The sequence below is a fragment of the Ostrinia nubilalis genome, chromosome 15 (assembly GCF_963855985.1).
Source record: "Ostrinia nubilalis chromosome 15, ilOstNubi1.1, whole genome shotgun sequence".
Lineage (NCBI taxonomy): Eukaryota > Metazoa > Arthropoda > Insecta > Lepidoptera > Crambidae > Ostrinia > Ostrinia nubilalis.
This window is the reverse complement of record NC_087102.1, coordinates 707011-723292: the sequence shown is the minus strand read 5'-3', so window position 1 is coordinate 723292 and position 16282 is coordinate 707011. Positions and strand designations below refer to the sequence as shown.

General features: G+C 36.6%; 3 protein-coding genes and 1 long non-coding RNA gene across 8 annotated transcripts in view; 1 reads left to right on the top strand and 3 right to left on the bottom strand.

Moving 5' to 3' along the window:
- LOC135078670 (stimulator of interferon genes protein) overlaps positions 1-16282 on the bottom strand; it is a 162195-nt gene that overhangs the window by 7363 nt on the left and 138550 nt on the right. For 2 of the 4 annotated variants that reach the window (XM_063973209.1, XM_063973212.1), the window contains exons 1-2: positions 3867-4121; positions 3582-3664 (exon numbers count right to left, since the gene is read on the bottom strand). In XM_063973209.1, coding sequence (XP_063829279.1) covers positions 3582-3663 — 82 coding nt within the window. In that variant the 5' untranslated portion in view covers position 3664; positions 3867-4121. Of the gene's footprint in view, positions 1-3581; positions 3665-3866; positions 4122-16282 lie in introns of those variants that run through there. The other 2 variants (XM_063973210.1, XM_063973211.1) reach the window with 2 other exon arrangements.
- Positions 4611-6226, top strand: LOC135078636 (uncharacterized). Its single transcript, XM_063973164.1, has 3 exons — positions 4611-4807; positions 4886-5109; positions 5191-6226. Exons 1-3 carry the CDS (start codon positions 4714-4716, stop codon positions 5989-5991), a joined length of 1119 nt encoding a protein of 372 aa, XP_063829234.1. The 5' UTR covers positions 4611-4713; the 3' UTR covers positions 5992-6226.
- LOC135078637 (U5 small nuclear ribonucleoprotein 40 kDa protein) lies at positions 6152-8320 on the bottom strand. Its single transcript, XM_063973165.1, has 6 exons — positions 8113-8320; positions 7909-8035; positions 7620-7823; positions 6915-7157; positions 6645-6823; positions 6152-6506 (listed from the first exon to the last, which is right to left on the bottom strand). The coding sequence occupies exons 1-6, from the start codon at positions 8224-8226 to the stop codon at positions 6327-6329; spliced, it is 1047 nt and encodes a 348-aa protein (XP_063829235.1). The 5' UTR covers positions 8227-8320; the 3' UTR covers positions 6152-6326.
- Positions 12325-14493, bottom strand: LOC135078412 (uncharacterized). Of its 2 annotated transcripts, XR_010258596.1 has the most exons (4): positions 13822-14493; positions 13530-13701; positions 13064-13186; positions 12325-12700 (listed from the first exon to the last, which is right to left on the bottom strand). It is a non-coding gene; the product is annotated as an uncharacterized LOC135078412 (long non-coding RNA). The 2 variants fall into 2 exon arrangements; XR_010258595.1 differs by having other exon boundaries at positions 13530-14493.

Sequence of the window (16282 nt, the reverse complement as noted above, 5' to 3'; positions counted from 1 at the left end):
ATGTGATAATTTGGGAAACGTTTTTTGGCCAAACATTAGTAATCCGATCGCGTTGGTTTGAACCTTTAAGGATTTGCCGTACTGGGTGCGTTTTGCGGTCAGGTCAAAGTAAACGCAGCTCGCATCGTGCATGAACAGCTTTTTTTAATAAACGAGCACATAGACTTTCGTTTCTACAAATTAAGTATACCACACTCGTTGTTTACTTTTACGGGTCAAGTAACCTGAACCTCCCGTATAAATAACCTGAGTTATGACGAAGTTACATTGTTGCAACTGGTGCCGACTTATGGATGGATACTACAGTTACCGTCAAGTGCATAATATAAACAACTAGGTCTATTGTAGAGGACGGCTCTTCAAGCTAAAGAAATAAACACGGTAGCATGTTATATTTAGGTAGTTTTAATTATGTACCAATCTATGGGTAGGGTACAACGGTTGAACGGTACAACCCACCTACACAGTATTTGGCACGTATTGGCTTGCATTTTAATATTATTGGAGTTGTAATATTTATGTTTTAAAGGTATTGAGGCAATCTTGCCACTTCACGTTAGGCAGACCGCAGACGCAATATGCGGGGCTCCAATGGCAATGATAGAATGTGAAGGTACCTTTTCTATAGTTCTATGAAATGAATAAATAGCGGAAATAACATGCGCGACCAGATACACATCAGCCGTTTTATTGTGGTAATAGCCACAGTTCGCACAAGCGATAAAATAAGTAACCGCCAAATTATTATGTTCTCAGAAATGTTTGTACCTACTCTACTTATGTAGAATGAAAACAACAACCACAGAGATCGAGACAAATTTTACCTACAAATTGAACCATTTTTTGTCGGAAAATAGCTTCTATTGCAACTCTAAAGTCAGTGTTTATCTTGAGGTGCCTACTTTATTCTGTTTGGCCCTAAGGTTGACTGGAGGAAAATGCCGAAAGGCATTAAGCCCGCCTTATGTACACTGTTCTATGTGCATGTAAGTTTGAAATAAATGTGCTGTTGATATTTGAAATGTCCTATTCTAGGACCTACTTATGTACCAACTATCATCTTCATCTTCGAATCAGTAGCCCAATAACCTGGACCCTGGTACGCGTATGTTTGCTATATATTTCTTAAGCCCTCATAACTTTATTCTCGCTCAACATCCTAGAGCATGGCTGAAAACCAGTGTTGCAAGGATCTCTCCTTACAACGTAGACTGAACCAGGTCCAATTGCCTTCGGTGTACTTCATATTATTATAGTTGTAAGTCTAACTACCTGTACCTGTCTAATGGTTCGAAGGCAATAAATACATTTTTTGTTTTTATTTTAGACTAGCGGCCGCCCGCGACTTCGTACGCGTGGATCCCGTTTTACCCCCTTCATCTATCTTACGCGGTTTAGGTTTTTCATACAAATGTTTTTTCCCGCTAACTCCCGTTCCCGTTGGAATTTCGCAATATCCTGTTGTAACTAAGCTTTAAGTTTACTAAGGGACCTGCATGCCTCAAGCGTCTAACTTAAGCGGTTTAGATTTTTCATACAAAAGGATTTTCCCGGTAATTCCTGTTCCTGTGGGAATTTCGGGAATTCCTTTCTTAGTGCACCTCTACGGTACCTAAGCTACGTCCCTTATAAATTTCAAGTGCCTACGTTTAGCCGTTTAGGCTGTGCGTGGGTATGTCAGTAAGTCAGTCATACAAAAGGAATTTCCCGCTAATTCCAGTTCCCGTGGGAATTTTGCAATATCCTGTTGTAACTAAGCTTTAAGTTTACTAAGGTACCTGCATGCCAAATTTTAAGCGTCTAACTTACGCGGTTTAGATTTTTTCATACAAATGTTTTTTCCCGCTAACTCCCGTTCCCGTGAGAATTTTGCAATATCCTGTTGTAAATAAGCTTTAAATTTACTAAGGTACCTGCATGCCAAATTTCAAGCATCTATCTTACGTGGCTTAGATTTTTTCATACAAATGTTTTTTCTCGCTAATTCCCGTTCCCGTAGGAATTTTGCAATATCCTGTTATAACTAAGCTTTAAGTTTACTAAGGTACCTGCTTGCCAAATTTCAAGCTAGACGCTTGCGGTTTAGATTTTTCATACAAAAGGATTTTCCCGCTAATGCCCGTTCCCGTGGGAATTCCTAAGTATCCTATAACCTGCCCAGGAGTATGAAGAATAATTGTACCAAGTTTCGTTAAAATCGGTCGAGTAGTTTTTGTTTCTATAAGGAACATACAGACAGACAGACAGACAGACAGACAGACAGACAGACAAAAATTTTACTGATTGCATTTTTGGCATCAGTATCGATCACTAATCACCCCCTGATAGTTATTTTGAAAATATATTTCATGTACAGAAATGACCTCTCTACAGATTTATTATAAGTATAGATATTATTCTATGGCTCGAGTTTCAGCTGGCGCGGCAGCCACATAAAAAGCCTAACAAAAGCCGGACAAGAGAATATTTGGCCGGACAAGTCCGTAAAAAGCCAAAAATGTCCGGCTTTTGGACACCTGGCAGCCCTACGCGCATGTCATGTCCCCCTTTAAAACATCGCGGGGGTAACAACGGTTTTCCCTAGATTTTCAAATGTCTACTAAATCTAATGAAAATCTATACAGTGGTTTTTGCTTGAAAGAGTACTATTGCTGCACCAAATTATGAGTGTATACCACAAAGTTGATATTTGTAAAAAGCTATGGTAAAAAGTAAAAGTAAGTAAAATTGTTGGAAATAGGCTAGGTACAAGTGCTTCTGCTACTACAGGCAAACTATAATTATTATAGTTTGCCTGTAGTATAATAGGTACTTCCCAAGTTAATTAATATCAAGCTTCCTAAAGAGTGGGGAGCTAATAGCATTGAATGATAAATAAAATCGTTTTAGTCATAGCAATCTGACATCATACTGATAAGGAATGTGGCACTACAAATTATGATACTTGGGTTTTGCAAAGCTTTCAAAATGTAGAGAACAATGTTCTTCTAAAATTTTACATTACATTTTAGTCCATAGCTACTTGAGATTTATCTTATGATAAGAGTCTTGGTATTGCGTAACTTTTAAAGGAGTCAAGTAAAAACTTTAACTCATCAAAACAATGTGGTAAGGGTTTTAAATTGCTAAGTGAAAAATAAATGTCTAAAACCATAGTTACTCTTTCATTTCTTGTGTTTTATAGATGTAGGTTCTACCAAGTAGAATCTTTGTCAACAAAATAAAATGTGAAGCAGGACACTTGAGGATAGGTATACTGAGTCTGTTGTATGGGGTACAACGGTCTGAATCTGATGATATGAAATTATCACTTTATTTTAAAAAGATATAGTTTTAAAAATAAATTCTAGCTAGCAAGTAATTTAAGACCATGGTTGGTCTTGGTTTTAACTATTGAGTCCTTTAGATACTCTGACAGTAATTCATGTCATTAGCTTATTTGTGCTTGTTTTTAATACTCTCGGACGTTGGATGCAGGCCATTGTGGAAATCATTGGGGGAGGCCTATGTTCAACAGTGGACATCCTATGGCTGAGAAATACTCTTAGTTCAATATATTTTGTTACGAATATTTTACTCACCTACAGAGATAGAGACTGCAAATAAAATCTGTACAGCATAAATCTGTAGTTTACTAATAGGTTTTGCAGTTTCCAATGACATCCTGGAAAAAATATAAGTAAATACATAAGTGTGTATATCATTAACTTGCCCGAAACAAAAGTAATGTAGGTAATTCTAATAACACATGTTTAAAATGTAAATCATTTGGCGCCACTAAACTGCTTAGAGCATGCTTATTTTAACATTTTCAATGACTCAATTTCATTGTAAATGCAGGCATATACCACAAAACAGATTGATACCTATCTGATTTTTCACACAATCATTTGATTGAATAACAAAATTGTTATCATCGCTGCTCGGTGCTTACTTATTGAGCTTATATGCCTAAATGTTCTTGTTCAACTTCAGTACGATACATACACATTTAAACAAAGATAAGTATATTATCAACGCGTTATTGTTATTTCACTAAAACTAAAAATAGAAAGTGAAGAAAAATAAATAAATTCAAAACTACGACATAACCTAAAAAAATGTTGTGAAAAATGTTTACAGTTTAGTGATGTAACATAGTAACATGTTCATTCATAATCAATCGAGAAACAAATCGAGCAATAGTCGGTTATATTTCCGGTAACAACTAACAACAGACAGACTATGGGATATCTGCTAGGCTGCTAGGCGTCTGGTAGATTATATTTATAATGCGGCGCATCATACCAGACGCCTAGACGGAGCGCATTACGATCTTCAGAACCGGTGGAGCGGAGTTTACGTGGAGTCAGCGTAAACTCCCCTCCTCCTCCGGTTCTGCTCTTGCACTCCTGGCTGGCTCATTGAGGCAAGCAAGGAGGTAACGGTCATTTAAGGTACTATTCCAAATTCAACCGCTATCTTTAACTAATTGGGGTCCGATGGTCCGATCGATTTCCCAATCGATTAATGCTGTTACATCAACATGCAATAGTGCAACCGCAGTGAGCTAATTTTCTTTGTCCAAAGCCGTTATTCTTAATCAGTTTTTTTTCATATGTCAACTGTCACTGTCAGTCATATGTCATAACAAAACAGCTTTTTGCAGTTTTTCCATTTCTTCTATTCCAGTGTGTTTTCCCCTGCAGAAAATAAGTATCTCATGTAAACAGAATGGTTGTTTGTAAATTTTTTCAACAAGGCAACTGTCGTTATGGGCAGAGCTGTAGATTCGACCATATTTACGGTTCTAAATATTCTTATCATGGTAAGCGTCAGATCTCAGTACCTAGCGAATTACTACATAAATATTTATTTTAGTGGTTTCTAAAATTCAAATTTGCAGCCCAACCAGTCAGCCAGCCCGTGCAAACCGGCGTGACAGATGAACTTTTAATCAACCAAGTAGAAACCGATGTCAAATCCGTTCTGAACGGGGGTCAATGGATCCTATCATGCTACTCTCCATTCAAGGAGAAACCCAACTTCCCAGGAATCCCAGATCTCTCGCCGGAGGAAGCTAGACTGTTTATTTATGAGGCCAAAGCTAACAATAATTTGGACCAGGCTGTAAGTATTACATGTAGTAAAACTTCTAATAAATACCTTCTGATACTACTATCTTTCAATTCTATGCTTTTTCTATTACAGGTATCATACATGAATAACCAGTTTGTAGAATCACGACGCAAATATGAACAGTTAGTGCTTCCAAATCAAGCAATAGTAAAAGTACTAAGAAGTCTGTACAGGGGAGAAACTGTGGCTTCTCCATTTGCAGGTGGCCAAAGTAGTGGATTCGAAACAAACTCTGCAGCAACATCTATATTTCGAAGTGCTGTGCAGGGTACCTCTGTGTTTGGGCAAAACACAACAAACTCCAGTCCCTCAATATTTTCCCAGAATTCTGTTAACCAATCAGTTTTCGGACAAACTTCACCAAACACAAAACCATCAGTTTTTGGTCAAAACACAAACACAGGGTTTGGTCAGAATTCTGCATTTGACCAGAACCCTAATGTTTTTGGATCACCAACTGCAGAGAGTGCGAAGTCAATTTTTGCACAAGCAAGCCAGAATGTTTTTGGCCCAAGTTCACCCAGTAATGTGTTCGCGCCTTCAAATGCTGATCCAGCGAAATCTATTTTTGCTCAAGCCAGCCAGTCTGCGTTCAACATGAATCAAGCTCAACCCTCTACTAATGCTGCGAGTATATTTAGTGCAGCCTCTCAATCTGCATTTGGCAAGTCAAGTGATCCATTCAACAGTCAACAGCAACCGGCTTCATTTGGCAAACCAGCACAGAATGTATTTCAAGTCCAGGCGGACGAAAGTAGTGTATACAGTGATATTGATATTTTATCACCAGAAGACATTGAACCATTCAAAGCTGATGATTTCAAATTAGGTTTTATCCCAGAAATGCCTCCACCTCGTTCACTCTGTTTTTAATTATTGCTCTAGATGATTTTAATTATGTATACTTTTTTTATTTTTTATTATGTATACCTATTTAGTTTTAAACTGTTAACACTTCAGTCACAGTATGTCTTCAGTGCCAAATTATTGTAAAGGTGGCTAGAGTTCAACTTGACTTGATAATTAAAAATAATTAATAGTCATGTAATATTTATTGTAAAATGTTTTGTTAATTAGAATTACAATGCACAAACCATTTCTTTTATTATCATAGTCTTTCACATTCTCACTTGAAATTGTCCATCTTATAAAATGAGTTTTGTATAAGCACTTTTCCTCATAAATAAACACTAGTTACACAGCCTAAATTAATGGTCTATCTCTCCCAGATATATCTGCTTGTCACTGGAAGCAGACATCACAATGGGCTCTGTACGGTGAAAGTCCACATCATTGACAGATCCATTATGGCCAGGTAGCTTGTACAAAACTCGCCGAGATGTTGTGTCCCAGACGTATAAGAATCGATCAGAGGACCCTGCTGCCACCTAGAAAATCACCAATTTTAATTAGTTTTACAGACATTGGTAATAGAACAGGCAAATGCAATCAATTTAAACTCAATCAAAAAATCATCATCACCAAAAATCAAGTCAATTTAACTCAGAGAATCAGACTCAGGATACCTTAGAGCCATCATGTGACCAGGAACACCGCAGTAGATTCTTTTCGAAGTTGTGCTGGTGTCCCGACATTAGCTTGACGCAGCGTTCTGAAGGCGCAAAAGGCCTCACATCCCATATTCTCAGTGTGCTATCCATAGAGTTGGAAAGTAGGTAGGATCCGTCATATGACAGAGCCATGCCTGGAATGATTTACAAACCATATAAATAACTTATACAGAATTTATTATTGACTATTCATACAAGGTAAAATAATCTAAACCTGTGATTTACCTGTGATAGTATCTGTGTGTCCTTTAATTTTGTAAGAAATCTGATTTGTTCTAATATCCCAGACCTTGATGATGTTATCAACTCCACCAGAAATGATCTTTTCTGCTGTGTCATTGAACAAAACTGATGTGACAGGGTAGCCATTGTCAAAGGAGGCTATAGGGTTCCGCTTCCGGGCATCCCACAGCTTTATGGTGTTATCATCAGAAGCCGATACTAATAGTTCTGGGCCCCTTCTTGCACCTGTAAATTAGAAAATTCCCAGTCATTCATGATTCCCTAAAAGAATCTTTTGTGGTAATAATAACTCATCATCTAACTAAATCCATCCATTTTAGAGAAGGGAACCATTTGACAACCACTGAGTTTGTTCCGGCGTTTCTTCTCAGCACTTGCCATATGTTTGTCTCGAAGCGCTGGTAGGGCCCAAAAGATAAGGAGACATGTAAAGTGCCCCATAAGGGCTACCTTTTCTTTTTTTATTATTTTCTATTGACGTTCATAAGTGCCACTTGTGGTCTAAACTGAATAAATATTTTTGATTTGATTTGATTTGATTTTATTCATAAAAATTAATGCAGTAATAACTAGAGATTAATCCTTCAAGCTCCGCGAATCTAGATACAATAGATAATCAATTGTTATGACATTAATTAATGCCGTCTGGGACTCAAGCGGTTAATAAATAAATAAACACCAAATTACCTGATACAGAGTTGACAAAATTAGCATGTCCCTTGAGTTTCTTGATACGGACCCCGGTGGGCACGTCCCACACGGCGACCGTGTTGTCCGTGGCACAGGTGTACAAGTGGGAGCCGTCTGGAGAGAAGCACAGCTCCATGACGGCACCCGTGTGTCCCTTCATCACCATCACATTTTCACATTGCCCATAAACATTCCATACAACTGAAATGTTTACATATTGTCTTGTTATAACCGTTTAACTGTAAAACATTTAGTTCAAAGAATGATTTGTTTGCATTGTACTTACAAATTTGCCTATCGAAACCAGCTGAAGCTAAATGCTTCCCTTCTGGGTGGAACTTAGCAGTGAAGATTTCGCCTTGATGTCCTTCTAGTAACATAATGGGCGCATATAAACTTGAAGTGCGTGGAACCTGAAAATTCTAGTTATGTAATATACCTGTAAAACCTTAATTATTAATGATTATCACAAACAATAGTAAATACTTACAGCAGAAGTCACTACTGCTTTTTCTCTAGTGCCGACCACTGAAATCTCATGCCTAGTTCTTTTCGATGGCACTAAGGAAAAATCTTCAGCTTTTCTTTTTTCAATTTCAGGCATTTTGTGGGATGTTATTGCACGCACAATACAAAAATAATCTAGATTTTTGAAAATACTACAGCCACAACCTCAAACAACACAAACAATTGTTTTTTTTTTTTTAAATCAACAAGTCAGTCAATTACTGCTTGGAACACTGGAAAGGAGTTGTCCCAAAATGTATGGAGCCTAGGCCAACAACATGTACACCTACCAAAAAGAAGGGCTTTTAAATCTATAGCCTGACCAGGAACATAAAAACCCTCGCCATGTTGCGGAAAATTAATGGTACTAATTTCTTTTAATGGCAACAGTAACTGAAAACTTCATTGACATGTCACCTTGCATGTCAGTCTATTGTTGTCAAAGTGTAAACAAACTTTATTTTAAATGTGCGCAATTGATTTTGTGAATTAAATTGCTAAAATCTTTTTATAGTCGTGAAAGAAAAGTGGTTTACAATGTGTTAAAGTATTTGTCGAAGAGAAATACTAAGGGTTCGGACAATATTTTCATTGAATAATGTTTCCGACAAAGGTTGTCAAATTGACTGACATGTTTATCGTATAGTACAGTCAACTATGAAAATTAGCTGTGGTTTGTTTCAACTACCTATTTTAAAGATTTTTGTCACTTTGTAAGTGTTGAATTTTATGGAATTGGGAAAGAAGTACCGAGTTTGAAGCGTTCATGAGCAGACATTGTAGTTGAATATTCAAGTTCAGAATTTGATTATTGATGAATAATAATAAAATCCTACTTGCTCGATTGATGGTTTCATTTAATTTATTTAAACCAGTTTACCTATAATATAATATTTTTTTGTTAATTTATGAAAATATTAAATTAGCCCATAATCCTGAATCCTGATACATAAAGTTAGCCTATTAATTTAATACAGGTACGACTGTACCCAGTGTTGCACTATCAAATGCAACTGACGCGCCTCTATGCCAGGGTTTTTATGTTCCTGGTCAGGCTATACAACAGTTTCCTATTATTCAATTTCTTTAAAATGGCTTCGTTTATTCGTCCAAAACAAAAGATTATTAAGAAAATAGCAATACTCAACCACAAAAACCATCATGGTGGCCGAATGTTATTTTGATGACATCTGTCAGTTTTGACATTAAGTCGTATCTTGATGTGAAGAAAAATAAATAAACAACTAATGAATAATTATTATGTATTCCACAAAGTGCCATAAAATAATCAATCGACAAAAGAACAATTCAATAAAACTAATATGTCGACCAATATCCATTGCTTTGATAACCTATTACAGTGCTATAGTCAAATAGGTTATTACCGGATTTTGTGTTAATCTCATTTTTTTAAACATTTAGGGGATGATAAGAAGTAATCTGTTTTACGTTTTCTTTGTGTTGAAAAACTAATGCTAATTATTCAGAATGAAATCTTGGGATAACATTACTGACCTACTGGCAGGCTACTTTACCCACAATGATCAAACTAACCTGTTATTCACATAGAGATGTATAGGTGTATTAGTAAATAAAACAGCTTTATATTATTTTCATTAGTTTTTATTCAATCATCATCTTCCCTTATTAAAATATTATCCAAGAATGAGGCCGGTGCAGCAATAGCAGGACACTAGCCGAGCCCAACCCAAGTACCAAACAATGGTGATTGTACGAGTACATATTTTTCTTCCAGAATGATGACGAGGCTTTATACACAACCCTTACTAACACAGGGCCTGGTTGCTAATTCTTGCTGGCCCAGTAGTTATGGCACGAGTTTGCCTTCAGAGAGGAGTTCCGGGCTCTTTGCACATTTTTACATGCTGAAACCCAGCACGCATAACATACATGGCCACCAGCCACATGGAATCTAAAAAGAGTAAAATGTATAATTGAGGATACAAACTTAATACTTATTTAATTATTTATTTATAAAAATATTAATATGTAGGTACTTATAAAAATAACAATAACTTAAAAGGAACATTACCTCTAGGAAAAATCTTGCAATTATTTCATCCTGTTCCGGTCCCTCGGGCAAAGAATGCCTTCTGGTCTCAACAAGAGAGCCTAAGCACCATACACAAGTATTAATTGTCGAGGGTTCTCGCTTTCCTGTAAGCTTCAACTTCTTGCTGCGGAAGAGATCTCAGATCATGTAACTCTTACTCAACACTCATAGCACACTAAGCCATCTTCGGGTGCCTAAAAGATAATGACAGAATTAACATTACAATAAATAGATGTTTTACATAATACCCAATTAATACAACCTGAATTAATTAAAAAAATATGCATTATCATTATTTAGTACTAATAATGCATACTTAAATATACTTGTGGTGAAATATTTTCTTCATTAAACTGTCTGGCATAGTCTGTTAGGTTATGAGTACGTCTCCGGACCTTATAAAAGAATAAATAGTTATAATAATACAGTTAAAAATATGATTATATGAAACTATAGCACGAAAAATATAGTTTTTGCTCACCTTTTGGCATATGGCATTTTGAATAATAGAAATGATTTCAGGGCCCATTTCACTACACTGATAGTATCGGGAATCTTCATTTATTTAACAGAAGAACATGAAAAGAACACAAATATCATTGATTTTAATACAGTAAGAAAGTAATAATTAACGATTAGTTATTAATAAATTAATTAAGAAACATGTTAAGTTAAAAACTGTTTACATACCAATCGGATCCTAGGAGGATGTTTATCAAAACAACAGTCAAATCGCACGATGTGTCTCAAGTCCATACAACACATGCCATGGTCATCAGATGAGGCAGATAGCAATCCAAGAACGAAAGCCAGGTCACAGAGAAATGTTGATAAAAAGAACTCGGGAGACAGACAGATAAACGCGTAAACGCAATAAAAACAAACAGAACAAACAAGACGGAAGTGAGTGACAGATTGAAATCTGATAGCGACTGACGTTTAGTCTATGGTTCATCTTTTTTTTTATTTGACGCCATCCACCATCTTGTGTATCCATTTGAGAATGATAATTCATGAATAGTTTTTGATTTTGTACGGCTAAATTATATGCTAGATAGAGTTATTTATATTTTTCCCATAATCAGTAGATTTTTCTTGATTTTTGATATGGCGTACAACCTGCGGGCCGAAATTGGGACAACTCCTTTGGAAAAAATACCATAATGACTAGCGCGCAACATGTATCTGGGTAAATCCGCGAAACAGAAAAAACTTATGTTCCGATCGATAAAAAAAAAACTGCCCCCCTAGACAAAACGCACTTTTTGATCGAATCGAAAATCGAATCCGTCAAAACTCCATACAAAAAAGGGGCTTTTCGACCACTTATCGACTGGTTTGCGATTATAATTTGCACTTTGTCTAGACCCACTGTTGTAGTTCTGTGGTGCGATTGTCTAAGGCAATCGTATTCATTTGACAGTTCATAACGTACGTTATGATGTGTCAAACGGCTAATTCTAATTGTGTAAGGAGTTCATAAAACGATAACGATATGATAACGATCTGTGGTGCGATTGTCTAAGGCAATCGTATTCATTTGACAGTTCATAACGTACGTTATGATGTGTCAAACGGCTAATTTTAATTGTGTAAGGAGTTCATAAAACGATAACGATATGATAACGATTTGATCGTAATTTTATACGATGAGTGAATGATGAATATGATTTTGACAGAAAATTCGAATTGTCTAAGTTTCATGAGCCCATTGCTAATGTCAAATGATTGCGGTGACTCGTAACTCATGATAATCGTATAAATTCTCATAGGAGGTGTAATTCTATCCTCGTCCTCGTATGCAAATTGTTAATTTATTTCTTTGAAAGATAAAGTGTGGTAAGCGGTGAGTGCTTGGTGTTAATGGAAATAAGTTTTAGTGAGACACAAGAGTTCTTTTTCATCAACACTAAGTTTTGTACTATACTACTACGCAATTAATTACTTGAAATTAAGTCAATAAAGTAGTTAGGTAGGTACCTACTTAACACGTTTTAATCAGCCTTAACCCACAATACTGCCAAAGTGGTAGGGTAAAGTTATGTTGGGACATGTAAAAGTACCCTGTGTGGGCTTATTTACAGGAATAAATGACTAATAAAATAAAGAAAACTGTTCAAATATAGGTACACATCTTTTTATTTAAATTCTTTACACAGACACAGACAGCTATAAGTACTTCTTTTGTGGTCAGCCTTCGTCTCTTTACAAACTAAGTTTTTATTTTAAATATAATACTATAGGTACTTTAAATCACAGCATTCTTGAAAACTTAGTTTTTTTTTGGAACAATCAACAAGATATAAAATAACCATGAAAAATCAACAGCCTCCCTACTCATTTGTACTTGTCGTTTTTTCTAACAAATAATTATGCAATAAAATGTATTGTTTTAAACTTTTATGGTTACTAAAATAATAATCATTAATACACTTCGAAGAGTTCCAACACTGGTAGATGGTAGGACAGGTGCAGGCGCTGTAGAACAAGATGAGAGCTGCAATGACAAACAAAATAACATGTTAGCTGCTAGCTAGGATATAGCTACAACACATATCTATTATCCTACTAATATTATAAATGCGAAAGTTTGGATGTCATAATGTCTGGATGTTTGTTACTCTTTCACGCCAAAACTACTGAACGGATTTTGTGTAAACTTAACAGTATTATTGTTTGTAACCTAGATTAACATACAGTCTATAATTTATGACAATCTGTGACAAACTAAATTTTAAGCGGGTGGAGCCGCTGGCAAAAGCTACTAAAAATACCTTCATTATTTGTGCAACATAAATCATACTGTTCATACATAATAATAATATAAACATACATTATCATATTCCATTATTTAACTTACATATTTTAGAGTAGCAGTAGCAGTAACTGGAGTATTCTCCACCTGGGTGTGGGAAATTATTGGAAGAGTTCCAACACTGGTAGATGGTGGGACAAGTGCAAGTGCTGTAGAGCAAGACGAGAGCTGCAATGAGAAACAAAAAAAACATGTTAGCTGCTCTAGCTAGAATGTGGCTGAAAAATTGTGATAAATCTTAGTCACTGTTTTTTTATGCATAACGAGGCAGGTATTTGACCACAATCGCACCAAGTGTTAAGTGGGATGCAGTCTAGGATGGTACATATCTGGGCTGTAAGTGCCTACTCACTCTCGCCTTGTAAACACCCGGATTATAGTCTTCGGGAAAGACAGCAGCAGGCAACAAATTCCAGTCCCTAGCTGTTCGCATTATAAGAGTCATAATAATGTTATGTTGTGTAAGTATGTTGAACAGTTTATTGGTTAATGTCAATAAAATAGGCCTTACCGTTTTCCAGGCTTGCACCTCTTTAGACGTCCCATCCCCAATCTTGTTTAGTGCCCAGGACGTGTTGCGCCAGAACTCAAGTCAAGGAACCCTCATCACACGACCACGCGCTGTTACTACAATATTTAGCTGGGTCTCCATCTGGCGTGGGCAATTATTCTTGCCTTTGGCACTGAAAATGAAATTGATTATTTGATATGAAGAAACCAAAGTTACAGGAGTAGTTATTGAAACTTGGGTTGTTTTCATTTTTGATAGAATGCCTTAATTTAGTGTAATAATCTATACTTACTTGTGTTTATAAACAAATTTAACATAATTCAAAAACTTCGTAAAAGTTTTTCAAGTTTTTTGACACTTGACAGATAACACTTGTCATTCACAGAACATAGATTAAAATACTACTTCTCAAAACATTTATGTATAATTTATTAAATGTGAGATTAAGTTCGCCTTAGGTTAAAATTTTGGCATTAAAGTATAAATAAATAAAAAGAAGTAAGCATTTCACGTCGTTTTTCGTAGTCCATTAACGCCACCTATTGTAGAGTAGTATTCAACTTAGCCTGCCTAGCCTTAAAGTATGTATGCCACCTGGGGGCGGGTAGTGGAACTCGTATTTCATTCGTTCTATGCGTTTGGTTATATGATTTGCAGAGGTAAATTTTTAATTCGAATTCAATGTTTTTATGAATAAAAGTATGTTATTAAGGTGCAATCATAAAATTTTATTAAAAAAAACTGCATTTGAACATGGATTTCATTTGTTATTTGTTAAAAAATAATGAGTTTTAGCGAATGTTTTTCATTAATAAAACGCAAATCCATGAAACGATTATATACGACCGGTCACTTTTCGGTCTTCATGGAATGGACAAAATTACACAATTCGAATTTAGATATACGATCGATGATCAATTGTATTCATTGTCCATCCATGAACAACTTTACACAATCGCACCTCTGGTAAATTAAACTTCTGAATAACGATTCATACAAGTTTCCAATGTACATATTTACCGTGACAAAATAACAAAATTATATTGAAATCGTATTAGCCAATAAAATGGAATCATGAATTGAAATATTGTCACGAGAAATCGTCATAGCCATCGCGGCAGCATCAAAGGTTCTTTAATGCGGCTGCGACGCGACTTATCCCTGCTTGTGTCCGCGCGTCCCACTCTTCAATTCGTTGCTCGTAACAGAACAGAATGCACGTAAAATTTACGCAGCTCCGAGACTTTTTAAACTCCGAAAACGAGAGACACTCGCAGTTTGTCATCGGCTCGCGTCATTCCCATTTTGTGCGATTTAGTAAGTTTAATATATCGATATTTTTCTAATAATTAGCACTTTGTAGCATGTGATTACAATAAAAAAATGGCGATATTGAGGTGTCCCAATAGTGGTGACAATTATTTTTATATAATTATAAAATCGTTTTCGTCATTACCATTAACATCATTACCATATCATTTAGGCTTATGGTGATGACACTTTGTATATGGTAATGATGACTATGAATGGTTTCCTAAAAGAACAATGTAACAAAACGTCCCCAGAACTGTAGCACTTTAATACCTACCTTATAATACTATAATTTTATTATATGACAGCTCAAGTGTGACATGCGTGTCTCAGAAAAAAGTTATATCTAAAATAAAAATCCATAAGCAACCCTGAAAAAATACATACAAAATCACTTTTGACCAACTTCAATGGGTATCACGACAGCTTAACCCCGGGACAATTCGACTCCTGTGACAACTCGACCCCTGCGACAACTCAAACCCTGCGACAACTTGATTTTTTTCAACACTCAACACTTTTGACTTACTTCAAATGGTTTCACGACTGCTGGACAGTGGCGGCGTAGCATGGGTTGGCACCCAGGGCATAGCACAGCACAGCACCCCCCGTCATAAGTCCTTAATGTAAGTAAGTTGGGTATACATATAGCGGGGAGGTAAGACACCCCAAAATGGTCCTCCCTTACGCCGCTGGTGGCTGGACCCTACGACTGCTTAACCCTACGACCACTCGAACCCACCGACAACTTATACTTGTGACCCTGTGACAAGTCGAACACTGCGACACGTCAACCCCTGCGACTACTCTGAGCATTTATTGTAGATTCTGTTCAGGCATTGATTGATGGAGCTAAATGGTTTACAATAAGTATCATAGTTGTCATCGGGGTCAACTGGACCTCTGTGACAACTCGACCCCTGTGATAACTCGATTAAATTAATTTTAACCTACTTTAAACGAAGGTCGACCCTACAAAAACTTGACCCGGACAACTCGACCCCTACGACAAGTCCAAAATATTCAACTATGATACTTATTGTAAACCATTTAGCTCCATCAATCAATGCCTGAACTGTATCTACAATAAATGATCAGAGTAGTCGCAGGGGTTGACGTGTCGCAGTGTTCGACTTGTCACAGGGTCACAAGTGTAAGTTGTCGGAGGGTTCGAGTGGTCGTAGGGTTAAGCAGTCGTAGGGTCCAGCCACCAGCGGCGTAAGGGAGGACCATTTTGGGGTGTCTTACCTCCCCGCTATATGTATACCCAACTTACTTACATTAAGGACTTATGACGGGGGGTGCTGTGCTGTGCTATGCCCCGGGTGCCAACCCATGCTACGCCGCCACTGTCCAGCAGTCGTGAAACCATTTGAAGTAAGTTAAAAGTGTTGAGTTTTGAAAAAAATCAAGTTGTCGCAGGGTTTGAGTTGTAGCAGGGG

Coding starts and splice junctions, on each gene's coding strand:
- LOC135078636 (XM_063973164.1), top strand. CDS start 4,714: ATGGTTGTTTGTAAATTTTTTCAACAAGGCAACTGTCGTTATGGGCAG. Junction 4,808..4,885: donor TTCTAAATATTCTTATCATG/GTAAGCGTCAGA, acceptor TCAAATTTGCAG/CCCAACCAGTCAGCCAGCCC. Junction 5,110..5,190: donor ACAATAATTTGGACCAGGCT/GTAAGTATTACA, acceptor TTTCTATTACAG/GTATCATACATGAATAACCA.
- LOC135078637 (XM_063973165.1), bottom strand. CDS start 8,226: ATGCCTGAAATTGAAAAAAGAAAAGCTGAAGATTTTTCCTTAGTGCCA. Junction 8,036..8,112: donor AAGCAGTAGTGACTTCTGCT/GTAAGTATTTAC, acceptor TAGAATTTTCAG/GTTCCACGCACTTCAAGTTT. Junction 7,824..7,908: donor TGGTTTCGATAGGCAAATTT/GTAAGTACAATG, acceptor TAAACATTTCAG/TTGTATGGAATGTTTATGGG.